This window comes from Callorhinus ursinus, unplaced genomic scaffold (assembly GCF_003265705.2).
Source record: "Callorhinus ursinus isolate GAN/ISIS: 27379988/994484 unplaced genomic scaffold, GSC_fseal_2.0 scaffold36, whole genome shotgun sequence".
NCBI classification, from domain to species: domain Eukaryota; kingdom Metazoa; phylum Chordata; class Mammalia; order Carnivora; family Otariidae; genus Callorhinus; species Callorhinus ursinus.
This window is the reverse complement of record NW_027397098.1, coordinates 5,559,796-5,583,849: the sequence shown is the minus strand read 5'-3', so window position 1 is coordinate 5,583,849 and position 24,054 is coordinate 5,559,796. Positions and strand designations below refer to the sequence as shown.

Sequence of the window (24,054 nt, the reverse complement as noted above, 5' to 3'; positions counted from 1 at the left end):
TTTTTTTTTTAAAGGGGGGTGGAGGAGCAGAGGGAGAGAATCTCAAGCAGGCTCCACACCCAGCACAGAGCCCTATGAGGGGCTCGATCTCATGACCCCAACACCATGCCCCAAGCCAAAATCAAGAGTCAGACGCTTGATCACTGAGCCACCCAGATGTCCCTGACATTCATTCTGACAGAATGTATACCAAAAAACAAAAATGGCTTCACAAAGGAGGGCAACTATTCTCACTACAAAATCATCCGCATAGGAGCAGCCAGCCTGACAGAACTATGGAGGCCCTGTGAAGCCCCGCTTACAGTGCAGGCCAGGTACAATACCTTGCAGGGCTGGGGCATCCTCTGGGAGGCCGTATATGCTCTCAATCAGCCACCAATATCTAGCGCTCTCTCTCCCGCAGCCAGGACGCTGGGGTCCAAGATTCAAGGGGCAGAAAGGGGGATGACTCTACCCACTATCATCCCTCGTAGTCCACTAGCCAACTGTTTGCTTCCCATCCCGTCAGCCTTAAGCTCTGCTGGTCTAGGAGTCCTAGCTCCAAAGGGAGAAATGTTTCCAGCAGGACACACGGTGATTCCACTGGACTAGAAGTTGAGATTGCCACCCAACCGCTTTGGGCTCCTCGTCTCTGAATCAACAAGCAAAGAAGAAGGTGACCGTACTGGTTGGAGCAACTGACCCTGATTACTAAGGGGAAACTGAGTTGCTACTACACAACAGATGTAAGGGAGAGCAGGACTAGAATGCAGGAGAATACTTGGGGTGTCTCTTATGAGAGCCAAGCCTTGTGATTAAAGTCAATGGAAAACTACGGCAATCTAATTCAGGCAGGACTGCTGAAGGTCCAGAACTAAAATTTAGGTCACCCCACCAGGTTGAGAACCGTGACCAGCTGAGGTGCCTGTGGAGAGCAAAGGGAATATGAAATGGGTAGTGGAAACCAGCCATAACTATGTGCCCAGCCACAGAAATGATGACTTAGGGGCACCTGGGTGGCTCAGTTGGTTAAGCGTCTGCCTCCGGCTCAGGTCATGATCCCAGGGTCTTGGGATCGAGCCCCACATCGGGCTCCCTGCTCAGCACGGAGCCTGCTTCTCCTTCTCCCTTCACTCCTTCCCCCCACCCCCGCTTGCTCTCTCTCTCAAATAGATAAATAAAATCTGAAAGAAAGAAAGAAAGATAGATTACAATTCTGAGCATTTCTTCCTTATTTTGGTATATGTGTTTATATATATGTATTTAAAAATATTTTTGTCTTCCTTCCTTTTCCCTTTCCATCTAATGTATTAGCTATATTAGACAGATGTATTATTAACAGTTTATTTTATATTGCGGTATTTAGGTTTTAGAATGTCAAAGCAAAAGAGTAAACATCACCAAGGACTTCGCATCCTCTTGTGGGGAAAGGGTTAGACTAGTTTCAGTCCAGTTCTTTCAGCAAAAGAGTTCTAACATGTTAGGTGAAGTATGACCTTGTATTACTTGTATTTGGAAACTGAGTTGACAAGGATGTACTCTACTGGTCAGTACGCCACTGGTGTCACCTTGGCTAGGCTACAACCCCCAATTATTCAAAAGCTAATCTACATGTTGCTGTAAAAAAGCATTTTTTAGATGTGATTAAAATCCATAAGCAGCTGACTTTAAGTAGGGGAGATGATCCTAGATAATATTGGTGGGTCTGATTCAATCGGGTGAAAGGTTTTAAGAGCAGATGTGAGGCCTCCCTGAAGAAGCTCTTCCTGTGGACAGCAGCTCCCCTTGTGCTCAGGAGTTCCGGGCTGTCTCTGCTGGTGGCCTGCCCTCCAGATAAGGGATCCACCTAGTCAGCCCCCACTACAAGCCAATTCCTCTCAACAAATCACTGAATACACATCTCTTACTGGTTTCTGTTTCTCCTGTTGAACTCAGCCGATACAGAGGTCCGCAAAACTCTCACTCGTAAACCATAATACTCATTTCAGTCATTCATTCCTCATTTGTTTTAGTTTCAGCTATGCACTGGGGTCAAGTTTATAGGGATCTATTTGTCGCTGACATGGTTCTCAAAAAGTAACACAATCTCCCATTTCTTTACTAAGATTTTAATAAAAGTAGCTACTATATTTTTAAGAATTCCCAGATCATAAAATGACTCTTTACCAACCGAATAGCATCTACTATGTCCAAGGTTAAAAAATTTAAGGGAGCCTAGATCCTAGGTTTCACTCAACACGGGCCAAACGATCTACAAAAGCTTAAACCCTTAGGACCTGCATCAAAATTATGGTTCATACAAGACATTCTACTTACTCATGTTTTAAGTTAACAAAGACTTTAATAAATACTCTTTATAAATGCTACTTACATTTCGTAACATAAAGTTTACTTACTTAACACCGTATCTGTCTCTAAACATAATATGGTCCCTAAATGTGCGGTTGACATCAAGGTCTATTTGTCTGATATCAGGTGAACAACCCCGTGCTCTGTGTTTTAATTTCTGAAGAGAAAAAAAGAGGGGAAGAAAGCACATTTTTATGGAAATCAATTGTTGAAAACAATTCTCATGAAAATAAATCATAAAGTAATTATCATTAAAAAACTGTTTTGGTTTAGGAAAAGCATGCCTGTGGTTCACCAACGAATGTGAAAAGGCACACAATGAAGAGCTTCCCTCCCACCGATGCCCCATGTCTCCCACACCCATCCCTTCCCTCCTCCCGCCACCTTTCCCCTCCCATTTTAACAATACAGTTAGATTCTAATTTGGAATGAAGCACTTTTGGAGTCTGCCTTGCTAAGACTATGTAAAAGCTCTTCACAGTTGAGCCACACAGTCCGCTAGGATTTCTTTTTTCTTTCCAACACAATATTTTTGTTTTCCTTCGAGCTAATCATTGCCTTGTTTCTTGATTTGCTTCATTTTCTACATGCTTGTTGCTAATCCACTCCCAAACTCACTTTAAACTGCATCCATCTCCTCTGGTGCTGTCGCAATGGAAAAGGTACTCTCCGATTTCAACTTCGTGTAGACGTCTCTCCAGAGCCTTCAAACCTGCTCCGGCCTTGGGCTCCTGGACCTCTCAGCCTGCTGCACAGCTAGGGTCTTGGGGTCCCCCTTCACCCTCGGCTAGGCCTTCCTTCGCTTGGGTCCCCTGTTCCCTGGGTCTCACATCTTCTTCTTTCTTGGTTTTTTCCCTTGTTCTGGAGGAGCACATCCTCCAGTTGCTCCTGTGGAAGGGTGTATGGAAGATAAATTGTTTTGAAAACTTCAAAAGTCTGATAATATTACCTCCTTCTTATTTAACTGGTGGGCTGTTTTAGAATTCTAAATTGGAAAATATTTTTGCTCAAAAGGCGCTGCCTTTACTGTCTTCTAGTTTCCCGTGTTGCCGCTCTAATTCTGGTTTTTTTGTATGAAATCTGCTTTTTCTCTAGAAGCTCGTAGGCATTTTTCTCTCCACGTCCTGAAACTTTACATTTCTGTGCTTGATTTGCATCTATTTTTATCCACAGGGTTGGGCACTCGATGGATCTTTTCAATCTTATAAACTCAGACTCACGTCTCTCAGTTCGGAGCGATTTCTTCAGTAATTCCTTGGTCGATTTCCTCATCCCTCCCACCTGCATTCCCACTTCCTCTTCCTGGAACTCTTACTATTAGAGTGTGGCATCTCCGGCTGTCATTCAACTTTTTTATATTTTCTGTATTATTTCCCAACTCTTTGAATTTATCATCTACTTTCTGGGAAATTCCTTCAATTGTTACTCTCAAACCTTCTCTCAAATCTTTCAGTTCTATTATAATTTTTTATGATTAATAAGCTCTTTGTCGTTCTCAAAGGTTCCTTTTTATAGGCTTCTATACTTGCTTTATGGATGTAATATCTATTTTGATCCCTCTGAAGATACTTGTGATCTTTTTTTAAGTTTTTTTCTTGCTGCTCTATAGTCTGTTTCTTACACGTTTCTTTTTTCCATTTGTTCTCGTGTATCTTTAATGTTAGCTCCTTTCCTCAAGGGAACAGTGGTATTTCGTTGTCTGCTTATATTTAAAAGTAGAACACTAAAAAGCTGATGGCAAGCTCTGTGTGCAGAGGTGGGGCTTCACGACTGTCTCTCCACTGCAGAATGATCTGGATGGGCAGTTTCCCTGAGGTTCCCCTGGAGTCAGTATCTCTGGATTTATGTCCTTAGGCTGGGCAGATTCCTCAGAGAAGTCTCTTCTGGTCTCTGGTCAGGAAGATAAGCACCTGGCCGCCAACATGCTGGGAGCAGCGTGGGAAGGAGGCCAGGATGCCCCCAGCTCAGGATATGCAGTTCCTCTGTGCCATCTCTCCGCACCTCCCCCCCCCTCGCCCCCCAGGACCATCTGGGTCCTCTCTGGTCCAGAGGCCCTCCGGTTCATTCTCTCCAAATGGTAAACCTTGGACTTGTGGCCAGGGTGGGAGGGGGATGTTGAGGCTCTAATTGCTTCTGTGACGGACTCTGGACCACTTCCACAGTTCTGAGCTTCACCTCCACTCCCAGAGGCACCTGCAGTTGACAATTAGCAAGCCTTCTGGAGATTCTGAGATCGAAATCAGCCAGCCCGGGCTTCCATTTTCTCGGGTTTGCTGAGTTTAGTAAATGTATGTCTGGTTTCCAGACACTGGCAGCCACTCTCTCTCCTGTTTCTTACTCCTTGTGGGCTTTTGCCTTTACAAAAATTCCCTGCTGTCAGTTTCATGGCATTTCGGGGTAAGGGAGCTGAGTGAGGATATTTAATCTCCCAAGTTGAACTAGATAAGAGATTAAAATTTATATTAATCTATACTTAACCACACTAATGTATAATTATGCATTTATATACATATATCATACTGACTCGTTTACCATGTACTGGTGATACAGATCTCTGCCTGAATCAACTCCAATAAATACATATGAAAATATAACTGCTAATTCCTGACTTCAGCTAAAAGTAGAAAGAAGTAGGCTATCTGGAATATGTGTGTATGTGTCAAGTGTTTTGCGACTACATGTACTCTCTATGTTTTGAGGCGGGAGCTCAGACAAGGGCAGCTTCTGCAGCTTTTAAAATCATGAAGAGTAACAAGAGTATACTTCCGAGTCCTAAATACACAGGAAGATATTTATAGTATTGTGTTAAAATCACACGACCACTAAAATATTACTGTACACTATCCCTGATAAAAGTTGATCCAGAAGATATTACCAAAATTTAGTTTAAAAATGGTAATCTGTTCATATTTTTTTTTTTTTAAAGGTAATGGGCAAGTAAAGAGGTTTCAGTGATTGTTCTACAGGTCTCCTGGTAAAAAAATGAGATGTCAAAACACAGAAAGAAAATGTTTGACAGGACATGATAAAATGTGCTTTACAATAAAATTTAGTTCAAAGGCAGAAAATCACCCAAATACATCTGTAGTATCAGTTTCTCTAGAGGAAAAGAAAATCCAACATAAAAAGGCCTCAAGACAGAAACAAATTTCAGTTAGTAGGTAAAAAAATAGTAGGTCAGAAAGATTATGTCCTAGAATATTTACAAACGAGTGAACAGAATACAGGAAATCAAGCATATTTCCTATCTTAGTGCAAGGAGGTAAAGCAGCTTCTACAGTTATCTCTGAGATTGGGTGGGCTGAGACCCATGAGTGTCACAATAATACAAGAATATACATTTTATCTAAAAGAAACAAGATCTAATGAACCTATAAACCTGAAGCGGAGGTACAGCGGAAAGCATCTGTATGAAAGATCCACAATATTGTGGATTGTTTGGCCAACAAGATTATGAAGCCCCAGGAAGGCTATAGATGAGGCTGTTAACCACGACGGACTGAACTCCTGCCATCTGTGAGATCTAGCACGACACACAAGAGAGACAAATGACACTGAGGTACACCTAAAAGAACAGGAGGAAGAGGCAGATGAGGGCACCAGCTCAGGCACCAGCAAGTCTCAGCCACCAGAGAAACATCTTAATAGTTCTATTCCTCCCGAAGTTCCAACCTGAAGAGAGCAACTCATACCATCTTTGGAGAGAGAAAGAAAGAGTGGGAAAGGAGGACCATCAAATAATGGTGCCGGGAAAACTCAAAGAATAAAAAAAAAAAAAAATTTTTTTTTCATCATAGTGTTAGAAAAAATAACCTTGAAAGTACTGGAAGGCAAGACATTTCTTTCGTTGTTGTTATTTGTATGCCTGGCATTTACTAAATGGATCTCTCATGTTAACCAATGCCCGGACCATTTTATTCTATGTAGAAAAGGTCTAAAAGATTGTTGAAAGCACAGTTCTGCTATTAGAATGTGTGCTGGATTGAATAGTGCCCCTTCTCCAAACTCACATCTACCCAGAACCTGTGAATGGACCTGATTTGGAAATAGGGTCTTTGCAGATGTAACTGAGTGAAGATGACATCATGCTGGATTAGGGTGGACCCCAAGTCCAGTAACTGGCGTCCTTATCAGGTCAGCACACAGACACACAGACACACACAGGGAGAAGGCCTGTGAGGGTGGACCCCAAGTCCAGTAACTGGCGTCCTTATCAGGTCAGCACACAGACACACAGACACACACAGGGAGAAGGAAGCAGAGGGCAGACTGAGGCAGCTGCAAGCCCAGGAATGGCGTTGGCAATGCCCGAAGCCAGGAAGGGGCGAGGAAAGACTCTCCCCCGAGCCTTGAGACAAACCAGGGTCCTGCGGACACCCTGGCATCAGACCCCTAGCCTCCAGAGGTGTGAGAGAAGACACTGCTGCTGTCTGGAGCCACTCCGTTTGTGGCACCTCATGGCAGCCCGAGGAAACAAAGACCACATGCTAAAGAAAAGTAACTGTCTCCTCTCATTAATTAAGCAAGAATTTAATGAGTACCTACCATACGCCGGCACGCTGTACGAGGTGCTGGGGCTAGATTTTATATGTTTTCTCAGACACCATTTTCAATAGTGGCTCTAAAACTATGATACTACAAGCAAATATCTAATCAACAGACTAAAATAATTTGAAACTCTAAAACCCTAAGACATAAACTCATAGTCTGTGTAGGGCCCAAACAGCTCATTTAAAAAATCTTTTAGACACACAAAAAGTAACTCTTCAAATTAACCAGTATTTATTATCTTTCATCTTGCTACAATATAACATACACACACAAACACATTATGTGAAAAAGAAAAGAAAATATCAAGAGTATTCCAAAGCTCCTTTTATAATTGGTATTGGGTTTAAATTATAAATAATTGTTCTTTTATCCATTTTATTCTATTTATATACATTCTCTGAGGAACATATTTCAAAAAGATTTTTAGATAATCATTCCTTTCAAAGGTTAATATAAACTTTAGATTTAGAAAGGGTATAGCTGAGATGACAAGGAGGTAAATGTAATGTATTAACTAATTTAAGGAAAACACTATGGATCACTGAGTCAAAAGTTTGACTTTTGATTAACAAATAACAAAACCTAGAGATACCTACTAGTCTTGGAGAAAAATTCTTTTCTCACACCTGGAAGAAAATAGTCAAGCACACACAGGCAGCTGTTGGATAAACTGAATCCCACTGCTGTTTTCCTACAAAGTCTAGAAAGGACACTGTAGATCTCTTTATTAACACTACACTGCAAATGAGCAGTTACAATCAGTTGTTAGTCAATTTTCCTCACGAATACGCCCCAACACTGTTCATTTCAAATATGTGAAAAGCACTGGATACTTACTGACTGATACAAAAAATAACATTTTCCCTGAAGTATTTGTTCACAAGTTAGGAAGTAGATTGCACTAAACCAAACAATCAAGAAAATAATTGGCTTATACAACTCAATGTAGTATCATGTTAATATAACTTCAAATGATATGAATATCTTACATCACCTTGAAAGTGAAAAGAAATAGGTTTTACTTTTCAATTTCAAAATAACAAGTTAGCTTTAAATACTCACACTATAAAGGTCTCTTGTTTCTTCTTTCATTTTAGGGATCTCCAGAAGCAAAGCCCAGACTTCACCTCTAAGCTGGAGTGGGATTCCTTTGTAAATTCTCCTATGAAACTTATTGAAAGAAACAAATTGAAGGTTATAAATGACAAAAATCTTAGACTGATCCCTCAAATCAAACTAATTAATATTTGTTAGTCCTTTATTTTCAAAGTATCCATGATAACTGATACATTTTGACATGGCACACTTGGATCCCATCATCTCTACTTTTCAAATCCTAGCAGGGAGGCCTATACACAGGAAGGCAGAATACACAAAGATGAAAATGTTAAGTATGCCTAGTACATTGGTATTTTCATACCATTACGAAGGTGCTCCTCATGCGGCATGAAAGCATAATCAGTGCTCTTTTTTAAGGTGTGAACATCTGATTTACACATTCCCTGTTGATATAATTAACTAGTTACATACTTTCTTCCTTTCCCCCCATACATCTAAAAGGCCCCAAATAGCAAAAAGATTGCCTTGTCCCCAAAGTGTTTTCGTGGAGTGTAGAGAATACTGTAAGCCCTAATATCTTTTCCTGCAGCATCTTCTCTCTGGGGCTTTCCAGAACCTATCAACATAACATAACCTGTCTAGCTCATAACTCGACTAATGCCACCCGCAATCTTCAGTTCTCTCCCCACCTCCCACCTCCCTGCGCCTCCCCTCCCCTCCATGCCTCCACCCCACACTCCTGCTTTCCTCTCCTCTTTTCAATTTTGGCAGTTCTCCAGGAATAACCTGCCATCACTTTTGAATGAGATAAGGAATAAATCATTAGTTTTGTCAACTCCTCAGGTCCTTATACGCTGTCACTCTATGAATCCTAAGACTCCATCTACTTCTCCATCTTCCCATAATTGTATCTTTTTTCTTCAAAGCTAATTATTCAAAATAACATACAAATCTATTATGGTCAAAAGAATATACCCAAACAAGGAAATGACTAAACAAGTTATGGCAGAAACCTTAGGGAGTGAGGTAAGAACAGGTACACAATTACCTTTATGATCAAAATAATATATTTTAATAGTATGGCTAAGAAAAAGGATGTAAGTTCTAATAATTGAGATGCTGACAAGTTATGAATTAAGAAGCAAAGTTTCAACTACTGCTATATACTACTTCACTTTTTTAAACTAAAGCTAAGTCATGATGTAGCTTTATAAAACTGATGATGTAACTTAGAATGAGTAACAATGTAGAACAACTCTTACTGTGAAATAGTGGATATTGTGAAGTTGATTCAATTAGATAAGTCCATACGGAGTTTCAGCTTTGTTCTTTCGGTATAAACATACTATGCCTCAAATTTGAAATTTTAGTAGATAGTGATTAGAATCCTGGAAGTTTTTTAACTTATGCAGTAGCTCTAACTGGAAGAATATATACAGAAAGTTCTGTGTAAACCAGCCTCTGCTACTTGCAACATTTCCCACATATTAAACATTTACCACCTTTAACTGCAAACTGAGTGTGGTTTTTAAAAAAATGAATTTAAGATTTATCTTCCTAAAGGAAGTTTGTCCATCTACATTCATTCCAAAGTCGTAATATTTACCATTATACTTTTTAAAGGAGTATCACCCACAAAAATATTTTCAAATTAGCTCCTAAACTTTTAAAGTAAAGATGCTGTACTATAAGCATCTAATATGAATATAGGAAGGTGTGGAAACTACCACAAATGTGAAAAGTGAAAGTTTAATAGCCAAGTAGAATATGATGGCAGGTAAGCAGATTAACTTTGATGGATGTGAATCTCCATTAGGCTGATGTTTTCAATGAGTAAAACAAGAGTCCTGACATGTATTTCTCAAACTCTATTACTTGAAAAGACTTCAGACATTATTTTATTGCTTTCATCCAATTCTGTATTCAACAACTACACATAAATATCTATTTTTCATGTTAAAGTGAGTAAATTTTTTAAAAAATCAAATTATCATGATTATATTAAGAAGAAGTAACAGGAGCGCTTGGGTGGCTCGGTCGGTTAAGCGTCTACCTTCAACTCAGGTCATGATCCTAGGGTCCTGGGATCAAGTCCCCCACTAGGCTCCCTGCTCAGCGGGAAGCCTGTCCCTCTGCTTGCCACTCCCCCTGCTTTTTGTGTTCTCTGTCAAATAAATAAATAAAATCTTAAAAATAATAATAGAGAAATTTCAGGTAGAAAGCAAAAATTAATGGGCCAGTGCTACTCCAGGACTAAAATGAAAAATGAGGCACAACTTTTACTGAGCATTTACTATATGCAGGAAACTATTTTAAACTATATATAGATGTTTCTCTCATTTAATCACATCAACAATTCCATGAGATTTTATTATCCCAATTTTACAGATGGTGAAAGTGAATCACAAAAAAGTTAAGTAATGTGCCCAAGGCACACACAAGATGTCACCATCTTTTAGCAAAAGATATTTATTTTACATTTTATAAAAAACAAAGACCATCTTTCGAAGACCATTTTGCATGTACCATCTTTCCAAGACCATTTTGCATGTAGCTAGTACCCACTGTTCCGCTCAAGTGAACTTACTAAAATATACAGATCAGAAAATATTAAGGGAATCCAAGAGCAGAAAGCATTAAAATGATAATGAAACTGTATTTAAAAGGTAAGCATAATATACAGAGTTGTCAAATCATTATGCTGTACACCCAAAACTAATGTAACACTATGTGTCAACTCTACTTCAATTAAAAAAAAAAAAGGAATATAAAAAGGGATGTATCTGGAATTCAGCTTTAGGAGGCAGTGAAATAAAAAAACAGGTACACAAAATCACATATACCAGAAAAAGGATTAAATTATGAGACCCTAAAATAAGAACTTTAAATTATGAAAAAAAATAAATTATGCCTATTTGTTTTTCAAATACTCACAACTCTTATATGACAGATTGACATTAGGGTAACATAATTTTCACAAATTTTTACCTATCATAGACATTTTGGAAATTTTGTAAAACAAAGTAGGAATTATATCAAGTATGACAGATACAAATAAAATTTGCTTATTCTCCAGAACAGTGTCCCGTTTACATTTGTTGAGAATCCTTCAACTGACAAAGTAATGTCTCATATTTTCTATGAGAGTCTGTAATGTAGGCAAAGCAAGTGCTACTCCACTTTAAATCCTGGGAGACCATGGCACAGAGAAGTGGCTTGCCTAGGTCAAAGAATTTCGCCTTCTTAGTCCTATTTCAGGGCACTTCTGCCAAATCCCACTGCCTCTTAAGAGATTACAGCTTTAAATTAAGTAGATTTCAGCAGCAGCAGGTGATAGATAGCTGTTTATTCCAACTCATAAATGAACATCACTCACTCATTCTAAAAAAAAGCTACGTGATGACTGCCTGCTTTGTGGCCAACACTTACTAGGTAGGTGCTCTGGCTACAAACATGAAAAAGTTCTGTGGAGCTCACAGTAGCAGGGAAGATCTATGTGTAAGCAGATAAACTGGTACCATAAACGGATATCCCTTTATTATAAAATACTGCTTGCTACAGAGCTGAGCGTCACACCCTGATGGGAGAGAAGTCGTGACAGAGACAGACTCCCCAGAGGGGGCCAGAGTGGGAAAAGGAGAACAGTAGGCACTATCCTGTCTAAATGTGCAGGAGCTGTTAGCCCTTATGTCATAGGACACAAGAGACTGGAGGGGAAAACCAGAAAAGGTTGACGAATAAAGATGCTGGGGTGAGGGCAGTGAATGTGGTGGTTACTTCTTATTGGTCCAACACAGAGACTCTCACCCTGAGACTGTAGGAGAAATATTATATCAGAGGAAGGGAGGAATGAATTCTACATGACAGAATTAGGGAAGATCAATACTGAAGGATCCACAGGGATTTGCCAGGAAGGGGAAATGAGGAGATGAGGGTGAGGAAATGACTTTAGTAATATAGTTATGCTAACATTTTCTGATTATTAGGAGCCAGTATATGTGTTTCTATGTCAACTTATTCCTTGTAATACTATCACATTCCCTTTTCTTTTAATATTTTATTTATTTATTTGCCAGGGAGAGAGAGTGCACAAGCAGGGGGAGTGGCAGAGGGAGAAGCAGGCTCCCCGCTGAGCAAGGAGGCCGTACTATCGCATTCCTAAAGAGGAACATACTATTATTATCATCCCCATTTTATGGATGAGAAAATGAAGATGTGGAAAAGTAACTACCTCCAAACCATACAACTCATGAGTTGTAGAAGAATTGAAATTCAGTTAGTCTGACTTCAGAGACCACAGTTTCTGGTTTTGTTTTTAAGATTTATTTATTTGAGAGAGAGAGAGAGAGCATGAGTAGGAGATGGAGAGAGAGAATCTCAAGGAGACCCCCATGCTGCTCATGGAGGCTGACCTGGCACTCGATCTCACAACACCTGAAACCAAGTGTTGGACTCTTAACTGACTTGACTACCCAGGTGCCCCCAGACACTGGAGTTTTAACAATCATGATATAGAATGTCTGTATGTTGGATTTAATATATAATATTTAATAATATTCCAAGTTAAAAAGTACTACCTTTAAAAATCCTGTTAGAAATTTATTTTATGGATATGATACACAAAATCTTTAAGGAAAAATACATGAAGGTTCCCTGAAATCTACCTTTTGCTTTCAGTATCTTTGTTCCCTTGCCAACAGAATCAAGCAGTCTATTTCAGTCACAAAGATATATTTAAACATCCATCAACTAAAAAACAATTTCACTGACTGACCTAACATTTTCAATACCTCTTTCTAACCTCAGTGATTTCAAAAGAGTGATGGATGCACCAGTCCACATCACATGCTGTTCAGTAGCCAACTTCCATAGCCCACTCAGCAGGGCTCCATTTGGGGGACTTGCAACACTCCAAGTGTATTACCATGAAACAAGAGTTCATGCTGAGCTGCTTATCTCTTTACTGTCTCTCCGTTTTCTTAAAGCATCCCTGCTCCATTAACTCCTTCATCTCTGCCTCCAGATAGGCATGAATCCCTCAAGGCCAGATCTAAAAAAGTTTTAAACCATACACAAGGCCCTATTGGCTCTTATAACTACATTCTATTTCCTTCTGACTTTTTATTGACAAACACCAAAAGGGAAAGCAAACATGAAAGATGGTATGGTAAACGAGCCCTTGAGTGTGGACATGGGATCTCCTGCTGCGACGAACAAGCTGTGTGACCTTGAGAAATTTATTTATAAACTTGGTGCCTCCATTCTCCCATCAGTAAAATAAAATGCTAACTAATATAAGGTCCATTCAGTTACCTGACTAAAAAAAAAGGGAAAAAAGTGTATCTGTTGTAGGTACTCTGCTGCGACATAGCTTAGACACAATTACATCATGACTAATTAAATCATAATGTCTCCAGCTAACAGAGATGACTTCATTTAATAGAATATATTTTTTAAACACAGTACTACTGAACCAGGCACCGTGAGAACTGTGAGACACATAGGCAACACAAACAACCTTAAAGGAAACTGTCTTTCATTAAAGTTTGGATTCTAAAGATCCAAATACTCTCTATCACAGCTATATTTTAATTTCAAGACACTTTCAGAAATTTCTTTGTGTTACCATTACATAAGTAAGGAATCTGTGGAGAGAAAACTTCACCTCCTCTTGGAAGAGAAGAAAAACACATGCTACTTTTTTTTTTTTTTTTTTTGCCTCAGTGCAATTTAAAATGAGGTATGAATTGAAAGCAGCAATTCTTTAGGAAAGTACATTCTGTTGCACACCAAACTGGACCATATATATTATCAAATAATTCCAGCATTATAGTTGCGGGAAAGTGCTTTAAAATTATACATCAAAGAAACAGTTCTGTTCAAATCTCTCTTACTAGGAACTACATTAGTCAGACTTGCTGTCAGAATAATGGCCTGGTAGAAATGCTCATTTTTACACCAGCTTACATACTTTCATAGAGCTATGTATACTCGAGGAGAACACAAAGCCGTATAATTCTACAAATATCTTGTTAGACCAAATGTTGAGATGAAAGTGTAGGTGCCGCGCATCGACATTTACCCTGTAATTACCACTTGAGCAATCTTCCCACAGACATGAGGTAAAGTAGGTGCCAACTTTAGGTCACTCTGCATAACTAACATTCTACTTTGAACTGATTCCTCTCAAAAGAACATCTTGAGTTCCAATCTAATGCTAAAACACACAATTAATAAAATCAACAACCCCAAAATGAGCTAACTCCTGATGAAAATAAAATAATAAAAGAGTCTAACAGACTTTAAATAAGGGTAGTTAGGATGCTCAAAAAGAAAAGGGGCACTAGTCCCGCAAGATGCTCTATGACAAAAAGATTTCCACGGTTGAGTAAGTTTCACTCAGTTTAAGGTCCGTCTTGAAGGTGTGGTCCCCCGACCGCGTGTTATAATAGTAAAGACTCTGAGGAGTCCTGTAGTTAAGAACTTAACTTTGCTTCTCTTGGGTTAGCTCTGCTATTCCCAACTTTATTTCAAGAAAGCCCTTTTCTCTTTAAAAACAAAAACAAACAAAAAAAAACTTCCACCACCATGAACTTCACAGCTTCCCAATGTTTAAAGACTTTTGTGATGAAGCTGGTGGTGACAGTAATAGATGTGTATGTTATGTTTTAATTGATTTAAAACTCAGCACCAACTCCGCAGGGCAAAAAGATTTAAGGGGAGGTTTGCTAGAAGCTTTTGGAAAGACTGCTCCTGCTTCAGGGAAAGCTTTCGAGGCCAGCCCTCCTCCTGAGCAGTGTGACGTGTGGGTGTGGAGCCCGGAGCTGCCGCATGGGTTCTGACCCCAGAGGGAAGCCAACCCCAAGGGAAAGCTGGCACTGCAGAAGGCAGGGCAGAGACGGGAACAAAACTGAGGCACAGGGAACATGATGGAGCATCTGAAGCAAATCACTCCTGAAGCCATCCTACCTCGGGACTACCCGGAACAGCCTCTAAACTGCTGAAACCTATCTGTATTGGATATTCTGTTAGGACATAGGGACTCCTAATTTGAGGCATCTCACTAAATTAAAGTATTAACACACTTCTATAATTTAAGAGAAACTTTTACCGGGAAAATCCACATTGAATTTGTGTAGTTTCAGATAGAAGTAACATTATTTTAATTACCTTTTCAGTGTTCTTGTATTTTTCCCATCCTTTTAGCATTTTCAACCACTTAGTAGTTCTTTCAATTTCCAGTTGCTTTTGCTAAAATAAAATTGAAATTCATTGTTACTGTTTGAGTCTTCCATACTTACAAATTACAAAAAAAAAGTCAAAGAAAATGCTGCTAAAAAAAGCTACTAAAATAGTTAAGCTCTTAGATACGCAAATATACTATCTAACTTTAAAAAGTCAGATAAGTGATTATAGTTGTAGCAATAGTATTCCATAGCTGACACGGGAGATGCTCCAATGGGACAGGTGAAGAGAAAGGAATTGTTTAAATTTTCCAACGCTTTTACACTAATCACTGAAAACCCTATGTATTCTACAAAATTAAACCAAAAGGCAGTTCTAAAATATTTTGCAGCATTTTTAAAGCAGTAACCAAAAAAAACTTCAAAATTCCATTCTCTTCTTTTACATTTTACCGAATTCTAGCATCTTAATGTTTTCAGTGACGGAGATGATTCTTTAAAGGAGAACTGGGTATTTATTTGTGGGGAGATTAATACCTAACTAGCAATATGTTACTGAAAAATTTATCCCAAAAGTAAGTAAAAGTTGCTGCCCTGAAGAAAGTTCAGGGCAACTCAGGGCAACTGTTGTTGACATGAATGGTACTGTGACAGCTATGACAACATACGGTCAGAAAAGGTGACCACAAGGTCACAATGGAAGAAGCAGTCAAATCCACCTAGGGATGTTAAAGAAGGTAAGCCCTAAATGAAGAACTGAAAGTTTATTGAAAGATTATTAGGATTTTTATCAAGTGCGATGTGGGACTGAATATTCCACAAGGCACGGATAAATGTCGTTCTGAGACGGTGCAGCACCGCGGGCGGCTGGCCGTAGCTCTAAAGGCTAAAAAAGGAAGCATCAGGAAATGAGGCTGAAAATGTAGGCAGGGGTCTTGGATGTCACACCAACTGATATGGAGCAAAGCTGGGGAATGGGGAAGGTGGTACAGATAACGCTTCTTCCTCCCTTCTTTGGTTTCCAGGAGAAGGGGTGTTTTTTCTTAATTATTCGGGCCTGCTGTCCAATCTCTTATTCACTCATAAGGTGGTAAAGTGACTTAATTAGTAAGTTTAGAAAAAGATCTGGGCATGTACAGCTCCTCTGTCCCTTTTCTGTGGAAGCCTGAACCCTCAGAAGGCACATTTGTATTCCATCCTTTCAGACAGGGAAAAACACCCTCCTCAGCCAAGAAGTCGGCAGTGACCTGTCTGTGACCAGGTGGTAGGGCTGTCTCCTACCAGGCTTCGGAGCTAGGGAGCCCACAGCTGCTGCACGCCTAACCTGCATTCTCCCCTAACACCTCTGCGCCTCACGAAGGCGGACACGTGGGCGGTTTCCCCAGTCCCCAGCACAGAGCAGGCACCTAACTATTTCATTTTCATGAGAAGAGCCCAATGTGATCGTTTCTTAGGAGTGAGCTGAGATTCCGCTATTTTGTTAATTCCCAATACCCACATTTTCTTTTCTGGAGGCCTCTGGAAGTTTAATAGGTCTGTGAATCAAAAGCACAGGAAATGAAAGACTAGACAGCAAAGAAAACAGTTCCGAAGATCTACTCTGTGCTCCAAACGGTGTGCTCACTACAACCCTGTGAGGTACATACAATCATCCCTATTTTACAAATAAGGAAACAGCGGCATAAGGCGGTCTAATGGCTTTCAGATTCCCCTATGCAGTAAATTCAAGTGTGAAGAGCGGTTCACGGCCGGGCAGCGAGGCTTCAGCACCTGCCCTCTGAGCCACCGCAGCAGGTCTCCTGCTTCCCACGTGTCCTCTGTGCGGCTCACGTGACCGCGGTTTCCGAGGAGAGCAAAGGCTCCTTATCAACGGTCTTCCACCCAGCCTCACACAGGCAGCTGGCATATGCCCACCACCAATATTTTTAGATTTAAAAGAAGCATAAAATCCCAAAGAAAATCCCAATTTTAGGAAAAGATCCTCATTTTCCAAAAATGAAAATATTTTTAGAGAATTTTATTTTTAGGCACATTTTTAAAACTCTTTAATTACTTCTTAACTCTTCCTAAAAATTGCGATGGCTTTCTCATAATAAAAGATCACTCGTGAGCAATAAACATATTGTTATAATTCCCATTTTTCAAAAGACTAAGCATATTCTTCATTATATTATTAGTGATAAAATGTTGCAGATGGTTCCAGAAATATGTTTAATTTTAAAGCTCAGTGGGGCACTGAAATCTAATTAATGTTTCTGCTAAATGTGACTTTAGAGAAGGCCAAGCTGTGAAAAATCAAGATTGATTTAAGTTTAGTATTTTTTTTGTTCTTCTGCACCTCCTCCCCTGACTTCAAAGCCCAATCCCTTTCACCACCAGCAGGAAAACACCAAATAATTCAAGCCAACCCAAGAGTATAATAACATACACTTTGCCAGGAACAACCCTGCTGAGACCTAGCAGGTCTCTTGCTATCCTTCATTTTTATGACTATGAATTATCAATGTATCATTTTAAGAACTAGTTACTCTTTATTTTTAAAGGCATATTCTGTATTCTAATTCTTATCATATACACGATTTTAAATGCTACACAGTAACATGCAAGAACAAAACACACACACACACACACACACACACAATTTTAAAAACCATTAATAAGTGTGCTTTTCTTTCCCCAAAGGGAAGGGGAAAAAAAAAAAAGATACATCTTGGGAAAAGCCCCGGGCTGCAGGATTTAAAAATTAAGTATCAGTAGTTCCATCAAGTTTAAATGTTAACTCCATAACGCCATCAATTCAGCCATACCTGACTTGAATGCAAGTGACTGTGCCCCCACCCCTCCACTCATGAATCTCTAACTCGTAGATAAAATATACTTTATCACCAAACATGCTACTACTAACTGTTCCAGAACTTATTCTGAAGAAGTAACTTCAATCACAAGTGACAAATGTGAACTTGAATGCTCTAGAAAAACAGGGTAAGGTACACCATCTTGTCATGGACTCAGGAACACCAAGACAAACTAGAATAGAAGAGCAAGTGAGAATCTTGACATAGTTCAGCAATCCTGATTCCTAGATGAAGGCACTAATTCCTTACTCGTAACCCTGATGGTCTTCAATCCCACCTACTACAATTTTAAAAATGTGTCACAGTTAAAAACGCTTCAATGGCTACTCACTATCCACAAATGAAGTTCCAACTTTATGGACAGCCCTTCACAGTATGGTCCCATTCACCTCCCAGTTTTACTTCTTGCTACTTGTATCATCTGGCCACTCTGAAATATTTTGTCATTCCCAGCACATGATGTGTTTTTATACCTCTTTAACCAAAGTTTGCTATTTGTCTGCCTGGGATGCTCTTCCCCACCATCATATGGTAAAACATATCCTCTCAAGACCCAGTCAGATGTCAAAGGTCTGGAACCTTTCTCAAATGCCTCCATGCTCCAAGCAAAATTAACCGTTTCCTCAGCATTTCATGGCATGGACCAAGGACACAGCTGGCCTGGATTCAAATCTGAATTCTGCCCCTTCTTATAGTTTCATTTGGGGCAAATTGCTTAATCTCTCTGTATCTTAGTTATCTTGTTTACAAAGTAAGAATTATTACGATTATTGTTATAACACCTAACAGCTGTGTTTTAGTTGCCCTAAATGCCCAGATCTTATCGTTATTGTTATTATTCAAGTATAAACTCCTTGAGAACAGGAACCATATCATATATTCCTGACTTAATTTCATCACCTAAAATAGTGGCAGTTATATTTAAAAAGTCAAATAAAGATTTTAAAATTAAACATAATTTATATAAGAAAAGATAAGCAAACAGCACTGTGAAACAAATAACAGCATCTGTGGCCGCAGAGGTAGAGGGGCAGGAAGGAGAGAGAGGGAGCCTAAATACTTCTGACAGCGGTTCAGTCACTGTAACAGAGGAATAACCAGAAATGAATTATAACAGTATCTCTTATGTAGCATAATGGTAAAAATGGTTATCAGTCCATCATGTTGGCAACACTTTTCAAAGTACTGCCAAAAGGCAGAACTACTGATGTTAGAAGTCCATACAAAATTGATACTAGATAACGCTGTTGACTTCACATACAGACATCTTATTTCCCCTAACTTTTGCTTCGAAACACTTTAAACCTACAGAAGGTTAGAACAGTGCACCATATACTTCTACAGTTCACCCTTGAACAACATGGTTTGAACTGCATGCGTCCACTTACATGTGATACAGTACAGGACTGTAAATGTATTTTCTGGTCCTTACAATTTTCTTAATAACACTTTCTCTTTTCTCTAAAAGAAACTAAACTGAACTAAACTGAACTAAACTTACACCAGTAGCTTACTTTATTGTAAGAATACAGTATCTAATACATAAGAGCATATAAAGTAGATTAATACATATTAATAAATGTAATAAATATATTTATTAACAGTTAATTGACTGTTCATGTTATCCATCCATGTTGGCTTCCAGTCAACAGCAGGCTAAGTAGTTAAGATTTGGGGGAGTCCAAAGTTGTATGTAGGGGTGCCTGGGTGGCTCATTCGGTTAAGCGTCTGCCTTCGGCTCAGGTCATGATCTCAGGGTGCTGGGATCGAGTCCCACATCCAGCTCCCTGCTCAGCAAGGAGTCTGCTTCTCCCTCTCCCTCTGTCCCTCCCCCCTGCTTGTTCTCTCTCTCTCTCTCTCTCTCGCTATCTTTCTCTCTCTCAGATAAAGAAAATCTTAAAAAAAAAAAAAGTTGTATGTGGATTTCGACTTCATGAGGGGTCAGCACCCCTGCCTCTACTGTATGGTCAATGGTCAACTGTAATCTGTGTGGAACATTTTGAGGGAGTGTGAACATCCTGTTCCTTAACAATTCGATTCAATGGTCTTATCATCCACTGATAATCCCTGCCTGAATATATTCTGATTCTGATGGTGCTAAAATGATGTGGTGGTTTTTTTCTATGATTCCTTCTATATTATTAATTGACACTTTTTTTTTAATTTTTTTATTGTTATGTTAATCACCATATATTACATCATTAGTTTTTGGTGCAGTGTTCCATGATTCATTGTTTGTTCATAACACCCAGTGCTCCATGCAGAACGTGCCCTCCTCAATACCCATCACCAGGATAACCCATCCCCACCCCCTTCCCCTCTAGAACCCTCAGTTTGTTTTTCAGAGTCCATCATCTCTCATGGTTCGTCTCCCCCTCTGACATACTCCCCTTTTCTTCCTCTCCTGTTATCTTCTTCTTTTTCTTTTTTCTTAAAATATGTTGCGTTATTTGTTTCAAAAGTACAGATCTGTGATTCAACAGTCTTGCACAATTCACAGCGCTCACCGTAGCACATACCCTCCCCAATGTCTATCACCCAGGCACCCCATCCCTCCCACCCCCAACCACTCCAGTAACACTCAGTTTGTTTCCTGAGATTAAGAATTCCTCATATCAGTGAGGTCATGTGATACATGTCTTTCTCTGATTGACTTATTTCACTCAGCATAACACCCTCCAGTTCCATCCACGTCGTTGCAAATGGCAATATCTCATTCCTTTTGATGGCTGCATAATATTCCATTGTGTATATATACCACCTCTTCTTTATCCATTCATCTGTCGATGGACATCTTGGCTCTTTCCACAGTTTGGCTATTGTGGACACTGCTGCTATAAACATTGGGGTACACGTACCCCTTCGGGTCCCTACATTTGTATCTTTGGGGTAAATACCCAGTAGTGCAATTGCTGGATCGAACGGTAGCTCTAATTTCAACTGTTTGAGGAACCTCCATACTGTTTTCCAGAGGGGTTGCACCAGCTTGCATTCCCACCAACAGTGTAGAAGGGTTCCCCTTTCTCCACATCCCCGCCAACATCTGTTGTTCCCTGACTTGTTCATTTTAGCCATTCTGACGGGTGTGAGGTGGTATCTCATGGAGGTTTTGATTTGGATTTCCCTGATGCCGAGCGATGTGGAGCACTTTTTCATGTGCCTGTTGGCCATTTGGATGTCTTCTTTGGAGAAATGTCTGTTCATGTCTTCTGCCCATTTCTTGATTGGATTATTTGTTCTTTGGGTATTGAGTTTGATAAGTTCTTTATACATTTTGGATACTAGCCCTTTATCTGATACGTGATTTGCAAATATCTTCTCCCATTCTGTCGGCTGTCTTTTGGTTTTGTGGACTGTTTCTTTTGCTGTGCAAAAGCTTTTTATCTTGATGAAATCCCAATAGTTCATTTTTGCCCGGGCTTCCCGTGCCTTTGGCGATGTTTCTAAGAAGAAGTTGCTGCGGCTAAGGTCGAAAAGGTTGCTACCTGTGTTCTCCTTTAGGATTTGGATGGACTCCTGTCTCACGTTTAGGTCTTTCAACCATTTGGAGTCTATTTTTGTGTGTGGTGTAAGGAAATGGTCCAGTTTCATTCTTCTGCATGTGGCTGTCCAATTTTCCCAACACCATTTGTTGAAGAGACTGTCTTTTTGCCATTGGACATTCTTTCCTGCTTTGTCAAAAATAAGTTGACCATAGAGTTGAGGGTCCATTTCTGGGCTCTCGATTCTGTTCCATTGATCTATGTGTCTGTTTTTGTGCCAGTACCATACCGTCTTGATGATGACAGCTTTGTAATAGAGCTGGAAGTCGGGAATTGTGATGCTGCCAGCTTTGCTTTTCTTTTTCAGCATTCCTCTGGCTATTCTGGGTCTCTTCTGGTTCCATACAAATTTTAAGATTATTTGTTCCATTTCTTTGAAAAAAGTGGATGGTATTTTGATGGGGATTGCATTGAATGTGTAGATTGCTCTAGGTAGCATTGACATCTTCACAATGTTGATTCTCCCAATCCATGAGCATGGAACGTTTTTCCATTTCTTTGTGTCTTCTTCAATTTCTTTCATGAGTATTTTATACTTTTCTGAGTACAGATCCTTTGCCTCTTTGGTTAGATTTATTCCTAGGTATCTAATGGTTTTGGGTGCAATTGTAAATGGGATAGACTCCTTGATTTGTCTCTCTTCTGTCTTGTTGTTGGTGTATAGGAATGCCACTGATTTCTGTGCATTGATTTTATATCCTGCTACTTGACTGAATTCCTGTATGAGTTCTAGCAGTTTTGGGGTGGAGTCTTTTGGGTTTTCCACATACAGTATCATATCATCTGCAAAGAGTGAGAGTTTGACTTCCTCTTTGCCGATTTGGATGCCTTTGATTTCTTTTTGTTGTCTGATTGCTGTGGCTAGGACTTCTAATACTATGTTGAATAGCAGTGGTGAGAGTGGACATCCCTGCCGCGTTCCTGACATTAGGGGAAAAGCTCTCAGTCTTTCCCCATTGAGAATGATATTTGCTGTAGGTTTTTCATAGATGGCTTTTATGATATTGAAGTATGTACCCTCTATCCCTATACTCTGAAGAGTTTTGATCAAGAAAGGATGTTGTACTTTGTCAAATGCTTTTTCTGCATCTATTGAGAGGATCATATGATTCTTGCTCTTTCTTTTGTTATTGTATTGTATCACGTTGATTGATTTGCGGATGTTGAACCAGCCTTGCAGCCCAGGGATAAATCCCACTTGGTCATGGTGAATAATTCTTTTAATGTACTGTTGGATCCTATTGGCTAGTATTTTGGTGAGAATTTTTGCATCCATGTTCATCAAGGATATTGGTCTGTAATTCTCTTTTTTGATGGGGTCTTTGTCTGGTTTTGGGATCAAGGTAATGCTGGCCTCATAAAATGAGTTTGGAAGTTTCCCTTCCATTTCTATTTTTTGGAACAGTTTCATGAGAATAGGTATTAATTCTTCTTGAAATGTCTGATAGAATTCCCCTGGGAAGCCGTCTGGCCCTGGGCTTTTGTTTCTTGGGAGATTTTTGATGACTGTTTCAATTTCCTTAGTGGTTATAGGTCTGTTCAGGTTTTCTATTTTTTCCTGGTTTCAATTTTGGTAGTTGATACATCTCTAGGAATGCACCCATTTCTTCCAGGTTATCTAACTTGCTGGCATAGAGTTGCTCATAATATGTTCTTATAATTGTTTGTATTTCTTTGGTGTTGGTTGTGATCTCTCCTCTTTCATTCATGATTTTGTTGATTTGGGTCATTTCTCTTTTCTTTTTGATCAGTCTGGCCAGGGGTTTATCAATCTTGTGAATTCTTTCAAAGAACCAGCTCCTAGTTTCGTTGATCTGTTCTACTGTTCTTTTGGTTTCTAGTTCATTGATTTCTGCTCTGATCTTTATGATTTCTCTTCTCCTGCTGGGTTTAGGCTTTATTTGCTGTTCTTTCTCCAGCTCCTTTAGGTGTAGGGTTAGGTTGTGTATTTGAGACCTTTCTTGTTTCTTGAGAAAGGCTTGTATTGCTATATACTTTCCTCTCCGGACTGCCTTTGCTGTATCCCAAAGATTTTGAACAGTTGTGTTTTCATTTTCATTGGTTTCCATGAATTTTTTTAATTCTTCTTTAATTTCCTGGTTGACCCATTCATTCTTTAGTAGGATGCTCTTTAGTCTCCATGTATTTGAGTTCTTTCCGACTTTCCTCTTGTGATTGAGTTCTAGTTTCAAAGCATTGTGGTCTGAAAATATGCAGGGAATGATCCCAATCTTTTGGTACCAGTTGAGACCTGATTTGTGACCTAGGATGTGATCAATTCTGGAGAATGTTCCATGGGCACTAGAGAAGAATGTGTATTCCGTTGCTTTGGGATGGAATGTTCTGAATATGTCTGTGAAGTCCATTTGGTCCAGTGTGTCATTTAGTCTTTATTTCCTTGTTGATCTTTTGCTTAGACGATCTGTCCATTTCAGTCACGGGGGTGTTAAAGTCCCCCACTATTATTGTATTGTTGTCAATGTGTTTCTTTGCTTTTGTTATTAATTGCCTTATATAATTGGCTGCTCCCATGTT

The 24,054-nt window shown here is 39.5% G+C and overlaps 1 protein-coding gene across 4 annotated transcripts in view; it reads right to left on the bottom strand.

Annotated features, from left to right (window-relative positions):
• USP6NL (USP6 N-terminal like) overlaps positions 1 to 24,054 on the bottom strand; it is a 288,797-nt gene that overhangs the window by 35,800 nt on the left and 228,943 nt on the right. For all 4 annotated transcript variants that reach the window (XM_073879915.1, XM_025853520.2, XM_025853518.2 and 1 more), the window contains 3 exons: positions 15,109 to 15,189; positions 7,942 to 8,049; positions 2,376 to 2,485 (listed from right to left, as the gene is read on the bottom strand). In XM_073879915.1, coding sequence (XP_073736016.1) covers positions 2,376 to 2,485; positions 7,942 to 8,049; positions 15,109 to 15,189 — 299 coding nt within the window. The remainder of the gene's footprint in view (positions 1 to 2,375; positions 2,486 to 7,941; positions 8,050 to 15,108; positions 15,190 to 24,054) is intronic.